This window comes from Ostreococcus tauri (genome assembly GCF_000214015.3).
Source record: "Ostreococcus tauri WGS project CAID00000000 data, contig chromosome 03, whole genome shotgun sequence".
NCBI lineage: Eukaryota > Viridiplantae > Chlorophyta > Mamiellophyceae > Mamiellales > Bathycoccaceae > Ostreococcus > Ostreococcus tauri.
The window spans coordinates 880322-886837 of NC_014428.2; the positions used below are offsets into that span (position 1 = coordinate 880322).

The following is a 6516-nucleotide window of genomic DNA, read 5'->3' on the forward strand; positions in this document are numbered from 1 at the left end:
AACCTCTCGTTCGTCCGCGGAAACTCCACGAATGCGACGTGGTCTCCCCTAAAATCGGATTCAACGGTTTTCTTAACGACGCCGGCGGTTCACCGTCGGCCAGAATCGCGAGCGCGACGCGGCACGCGCGCTCTCGGGGAGACGTCGCCTCTCTCGCCGAACGCAGCGTCTCCAAGAACCGAACCGTCCGCGGCACCACGTCCTTCCCGAGCGAGCTCTCGGCGTCCGTCGTGATCTGTAACACTGACATCCGGGCGCACCATCGAATCGGCGTCCCCGCGTCGACGCGACTAGGTGGTCCTCGCGGCGGCGATCGTGACCAAGGGGGGTAAAGGTGCGTGGGGAACTTTTTGCTCGTGATTTTTGTGCGATGTGGGATCGAACGGGGCGTCGCGCGGGACGCGCGAGGTGGATCTGTGATTGGATTCCGTGAGAACGGTCGCGCGGGCGCTCGATGGTTCTGGACCCGCGAGCCGAAACCGCGCGCGCGACGCGGAGCGTGGTGACTGACGGTGGACGTACATCGGTTCGTACGCAGCCTTGGTGTCGAGACAGTACGTGCAGATGACCCGAGTGCGGGTCGAGGGCTTGCTCTCGGCGTTTCCCAAACTCGTAAGCGCCGGGAAGCAGCACACGTACGTGGAGACGGAAAACGTGCGATACGTCTATCAACCGCTCGAGTGCGGGACGTTGTACCTGCTCTTGGTGACGACGAAAGGGAGTAACATTTTAGAGGATTTGGATGTCTTGCGGTTGCTGGCGAAGACACTGCCGGAGTACACGCAGGGGCAGGTGGACGAGGAAGGGGTCTCGTACGCGGCGTTCGACTTGATTTTTGCCTTTGACGAGATCATCTCACTCGGGTACAAGGAAAATGTCACCATGGCGCAGGTGAAGACGTTCACGGAGATGCAATCGCACGAGGAAAAGCTACACAAGATGATGATTCAGAGCAAGATTAACGATACGAAGGACGTCATGCGACGCAAGGCGACGGAAATTGACAAGGTGAAGCTCGAGTCGAAGATTCAGCAGCAAGCAATGCACGCGCGCGGTGGCGCGTACAGCGCCCTGAACCAAGGATTTGGCTCGCGCACCGCGGGTGGGTTCGGTGGCAGCCCGAGCGGTGGATTTGGCGGTGGGTTCGGCGGCGGAAACCAACCGTTTGGTGGACCCGCCGGATTCGAAGACGGTCGAGACGACGAGTTCGGATACCTCGGCCGAAGCGGGAGCGAAGGTGGCGGATTCGACGGCGAACGCCCGAGCGGTGGCTTCCGTTCTAAGTACAGCGAAGACCTTGGCGGCTACGGGCAATCCGGAAAGGGATCTGGCATGCCGCAAAAGTCTCTCGCTGGTCCGAAGAAGGGCATGCAGCTCGGTGGCAAGCCGAAGACGAACCAGTTCCTCGAAAGTTTGCGCGCCGAGGGCGAATCGGTGGAGCCAGACTTTGAGCCTATGCGTTCGAGCGTGCCGGAGCCCGCGCCCGCGCCCGCGATGCCCACTGAGAGCGTGAGCTTGGTCATCGAAGAAAAGCTCAACGTATCGTTGAACCGCAACGGTGGCTTGGAGCAGATGGAGCTGCAGGGCAACATGCTCCTCGAGGTGCGCAACGAGGACGACGCGTTGATTCGCGTCATGACCAAGGCTGGGGCCAACTCGGGATTCCAGTTCAAGACGCATCCGAACATCGACAAGGGCTTGCACGCGAACGAGGGTGTTTTAGGCTTAAAGGATCCGAACCGGCCTTTCCCGTGCGGTTCGGCGTTGGGCGTCTTGAAGTGGCGTTTCACCACCAAGGATGAATCGCAGTTACCGATCAGCATCAACTGCTGGCCGACCATCAACGGCGGAGAGACCGCGGTGAGCATCGAATACGAGGCGACGGATGCGATGGACTTACAGCACGTCGTCATCTCCGTCCCCTGTCCACCTTGCCGCGATCCACCGGTGGTGAACTCGTGCGATGGAGAGTTCCGCTTTGATGCGCGACACGGGGTCATGGAGTGGAACATCGAGCTGATCGACAGTAGCAACCGAAGTGGCAGCATGGAGTTCATCATCCCGGTTGCGAACACTGAGGCGTTCTTTCCCATTGACGTGAACTTCTCGTCGACGCAAACGTTCTGCGATATTGACATCACCAGCATTGCTCGCACCACTGATGGCGCTCCAGTGACGTTTGCGTGCAAGAAGATGATGCTCTCCGATTCGTATCAAGTCGTCTAGCGTATAGTAGGTTCATTTGTATTTCGAACGACACATTGAGCACGACATTTCTGGCGTGGAACATACAAAGAATACCTAAATTACACCACTAGAGAGCTCACGACAAGAGCCACCGCGACATTGAACACCTCTCGCCTTCGGTTGAGAAAGTTCAGCACGAACGCGACGAGGGCAGCCGACGGTAAGACGCACTCCGTCACTACTGGAATAACCGCTGCCGTTGAGATGACCATCAAAGCTTGATTTAACGCGAGCATGGTCCACTGAGGGATATATCGGCGTCGCACGAGCGTCTGAAGGAAAAACTCAAAGACGTACGCCGCGTTCAGTAGTAACCAATACATTCGCCACTCAAACATGTCCGCTAATTCCGCTCGCGGTGCGATAGCGAGACTGACGTTCAGTCCATGTAACAACACCGTCTTGTAGAGCACGTATTGATACTTCTTCACACGATACATCACTGTCTCCAAGTCGACGAATGTCCCACTCTTATAATTTTTAGAAAAGCTATTCGTCGGAAACTTCTCGCGAGCGAACCACACACTCGTCGCCGCGAGACAGATTACCATCCGCGTTTCCAATCTCGCCGTCTTGAATGCCTGAGTCCCGCTCACCCAGACGTACGCGATCTGGAACCCATTCACGAGATGATAAAACGCGTGCTCTAACATTTCGCTCCCCGTCACCGCCGCGTCCCGATGCAGCGTCCCGCTCGCCCGCTCTCGACGCTCCACGTGCTCCCGGGCCTTTGCGAAATCCCTATACGCCGTGAGCGTCGCTGTCATTCCCGTCGCAAACATAACGGCGTCCCAAACCGCGCCGCGCGTGGCGTCTTCATCCGTCGCGAGCGCGCTCGCGCGCGCGGCGAGCACGCCCAGGTGCGCGAGCCCGGCTAATCGGTGTCCCCGCGCGAATTTCCCCGCGAACGCGCGATGCGACGCGATCGACACCGCGCACACGACCGCGAAGTACGTCCCGAGCGCTCGTTTCGCCAGCGCGGTGGACTCGACGTCGAGCATTTCCACGCCGCGTCATCGAGTGGGGACCTTTGAGGATTTTGATTCTTCACAAAACACCGCGCAGCGGTCGCGCGCGGACGACGAGCGCGGCGCGAAGCCGATCATCGCGCGCGAGAGGGGACGACGAGTGAACGGCCGCGATGTCGAGCAAACGTAAGGCGTCGGTGCTGGAGAAGACGCTGAATAAGTATCGTCATGGACAGAAAGCGGCATCGAAGATCATGACGGCGGCGGCGCGCGATCGCGCGGCGCTGGATGCGCGATCGGACGCGCAGTACGAGCGGATGAAGCGGAAGGCTGAGGAGGAGGCGGCGGCGATCGCGGCGATGGAGCTGGAGAAGCCGCCGGAACCTGTGAAGGTGGTGGCGACGAATCTGCTGGCGAAACAGAAACACGCGATCGATACGCTGTTTCAACAGCGACGACCGATGTCGAACGACGATCTGCGAGTGTTTTTGGGGTTTGAATGTAACGTCGGGCCGCTGTTCGATTCGCTGAGGAATCACGAAAAGGTGGATTACGACGAGGACACCGGGTTGTTTAGGTACAAGGCGAAGCACGATGTGCTGTGCAAGGAGGACGTTTTGGAGCTCGTGAACTCGACGCCGGACGGGTTGTCGATCGATGAGATCGTGGACTCGTACGTCAAGGCGAAAGATGACGCGCTCGCGCTCGCGGAGGAGGATGCGGTCATTTTGTTGACGAACACGGAGACAAAGCAAAAGGTGTTGTTCCGCAAACAGCCCGAGTACGAGGTCGAGGTGAACAAGGACTTTGTCGCGTCGTTTCACGAGGTGGAGATCCCAGAGCACGACGTCGACTTCGACAAAGCGTTGCGAAGTCAAGGTATTGAGCCCACGCCGCGTCCGATTTACGATCTCGGACCAGCGCCCGAGATTGTGAAGAAGAAGAAGAAACGACAAGTCAACTTTGAACGTATGAACGTGACCAACGCGCACATGCCCGAGCTGTTCCAAAAGGACCAGGTCGATAGGTTGGATGGGTAGGTAGTGGAGTACAGTAGCTAGTGATGAATGTAAAAATGCATGTGAATGACAATTGAGTCCATGGGAGCGTGGTAAATGCGCGCGCGTAGGCGCTGCTCGATGCATCAAAGAATCTTGAATCGCTCGCGTGCAAACGGGAGCGCGAGAGCCGCTTACGGGCTTTGCATGCACTCGTTCGAGATAGCACACTGACCGAGAGCCTTGACTTCTTCGCTGTTGAACGCCTCGTTGGACTTAATGCAGTCAAAGGCGCACTCTCGACCGTCGTCGCCGCAGTCTCGCAAGCAACGGGTCGTCTGTCGACAAACCATGTCATTGGCGCACATCTTGAGTTCCCACTTGCAGTTAGAGACGAGACAGCCGAGCACGCGGCGGTCCCCGGCGCGCACCTCTTTGTTCTCGCGCATCGCGCCCCACCAACCGTCGCTGCAGGGCTTCCACCACCCGTGGTGCTTCTCGTGTTGCTTCTGCGGCCTGTCCCATTTTTGCTTCTTACCAGCTTCCACTCCGAGCGGAGCGAACAAGGCGACGACGGCGAAGACCAGGACGAAGAGGTGCGAGAACTTGTTGGAGGTGCGAGTTATCATGTTCGATGCGAGTTCGGGCTTTTACTTGGCGGCGCGCGCGTGTGAGTGACGTCACAAGTGGCCACATGTGCTCCACATGCCTCTCGATTACACATAATGTGTGGCACAAGTTGTCTCGATCGGCGTGAAGGCTTGGGCTCGATCGAGTCGACCGGCGTCCCGTACAGCTGCTGTTTCAAACGTCTTGGGATCGTCTGGGTCGGAAAGTGAACGACGCAAGCGCCGTGGAGTGGCTCATGAGCAAAGTTAATTTATTACAAGATACTCGCTGACATTCGATTCTCGTCAGCTTGCACGCTTCGCCTATGGCGGAGAGACAAATGCAAGTCGCTTTGGTCTTGCCGATCCACCGATCGGCGTCTTCGGTGGTAAACCATCCATGTTCGCTGTCGCATTGGCGTCGGCCATGATGGCGATGGACTTGACGCTTCGAGGTGCTTTCATCGTCGTCATCGGTGTATCCGCGCTGATCTTCATAAGCGGCTCTGGCCCAGCGACTGGCCGCGACGCCGCGAGTACAGGTGCCGGCGGTGGAATGGAAAACTGATCATCAGCGGGAGTGGGCACCGCTCGCGTCTCCGCCGCCGTGGAGTTCTGAGCTTGGTACGCCGCTTGCTCCAAGTTGCGCTGCGCTGCTTGGACGTATTGAGTGCGCCAAATCTCTTCGTCGCATGTGGCCTCAGCGGCGGCATACGCAGCGAGACTGGTTTCAGCGCGCAACAACGCTTGCGTCGTTTGTAAGTGAGCCTTCATTTCGGTACGAAGGAGCTCTTCGACCGTGGAACGGGGCGCGGTTTGATCGAGCATGAGCTCACAACGAGCGGCGATTGTTGCCACGTTTTGCTGCATGGCGATCAGTTTGTGCGCGAGAAGGGCGCTACCTTGAATGACGCGATCGTTCTCATTGCTCGCGATCGGCCCATAAATACTGTCGTCCGTCGTCTTTGAGATTTGGATTTGAGCTTGCTGCGATGCGGCTTCCGATTTCTCCAAAAGCTCTTCGAGTCTGTGGACGAGCAATTTCTGCTCCTCCGCCTCTCTCTCCGCCTTTCGCTGAGCCATTTGAGCCGCAGAAGCCGTCATGTGTAACTCACAGGATCGTGCGATGGCACTGTGGAGTTCCTTTCTGAGATTCTCATCCGGAATCTGATTGATGCTGTGCGCTGTGGCTTGAACGATCTGTTCCTGTGCGGCCAACGTGTCCGGGTTGATCGCTCCGAGATCAAGCTCTACCTGACGGATTCCCCGAACTGGGCGAACCGGAGACATCACCGGCGCCACCGGCCGCGCGCGGCTCTTCGGTGCCGGAGAAGCTGGGATTCCGCCGACAGAAGTGAGAGCGTCGAGCAGCACGCCCATCCCGGTGTGTTGGTCCTCTGTCGACATTTCTCGATCCGGCGTGCGTTCGGGCCTGAAAGAGTCGCTCGACATCGACTGACGAGACTTCTTACGGCTTCTATCCTTGGCCGCGAGCGTTGACTTGGGGATCGTGGTCGGCATTTGCGATGGGAGCACAAACGCCGGCACTGTCCAGTGGTTCGACAACATCTTGCGGTTCCCTCCGCAGCTACACTCAGACTTGTCCGCACCGAGCAAAACGTCGTCGGCGGAGCCCTTGGTGCCGATGATTTGTACCTGCGCCATGAGGGGACACAGCTCGAGCGCCTGGAGATT

General features: G+C 58.2%; 5 protein-coding genes across 5 annotated transcripts; 2 read left to right on the forward strand and 3 right to left on the reverse strand.

Annotated features, from left to right (window-relative positions):
• Positions 1–564: 564 nt before the first annotated feature.
• Positions 565–2226, forward strand: OT_ostta03g05300 (Coatomer delta subunit; the record flags this gene model as incomplete). Its single annotated transcript, XM_022984919.1, has 1 exon — positions 565–2226. One exon carries the CDS (start codon positions 565–567, stop codon positions 2224–2226), a length of 1662 nt encoding a protein of 553 aa, XP_022838638.1.
• An 80-nt stretch (positions 2227–2306) lies between these two features.
• Positions 2307–3248, reverse strand: OT_ostta03g05310 (unnamed product; the record flags this gene model as incomplete). The annotated part of the gene is made up of 1 exon (XM_003078387.1): positions 2307–3248. One exon carries the CDS (start codon positions 3246–3248, stop codon positions 2307–2309), a length of 942 nt encoding a protein of 313 aa, XP_003078435.1.
• Positions 3249–3388: 140 nt separating this feature from the next.
• Positions 3389–4255, forward strand: OT_ostta03g05320 (Transcription factor TFIIE beta subunit,DNA-binding domain; the record flags this gene model as incomplete). The annotated part of the gene is made up of 1 exon (XM_003078388.1): positions 3389–4255. One exon carries the CDS (start codon positions 3389–3391, stop codon positions 4253–4255), a length of 867 nt encoding a protein of 288 aa, XP_003078436.1.
• A 152-nt stretch (positions 4256–4407) lies between these two features.
• On the reverse strand, positions 4408–4842 carry OT_ostta03g05330 (unnamed product; the record flags this gene model as incomplete). The annotated part of the gene is made up of 1 exon (XM_003078389.1): positions 4408–4842. One exon carries the CDS (start codon positions 4840–4842, stop codon positions 4408–4410), a length of 435 nt encoding a protein of 144 aa, XP_003078437.1.
• A 303-nt stretch (positions 4843–5145) lies between these two features.
• OT_ostta03g05340 (unnamed product) lies at positions 5146–6486 on the reverse strand (the record flags this gene model as incomplete). Its single annotated transcript, XM_003078390.2, has 1 exon — positions 5146–6486. One exon carries the CDS (start codon positions 6484–6486, stop codon positions 5146–5148), a length of 1341 nt encoding a protein of 446 aa, XP_003078438.2.
• Between the last annotated feature and the right edge of the window lie 30 nt (positions 6487–6516).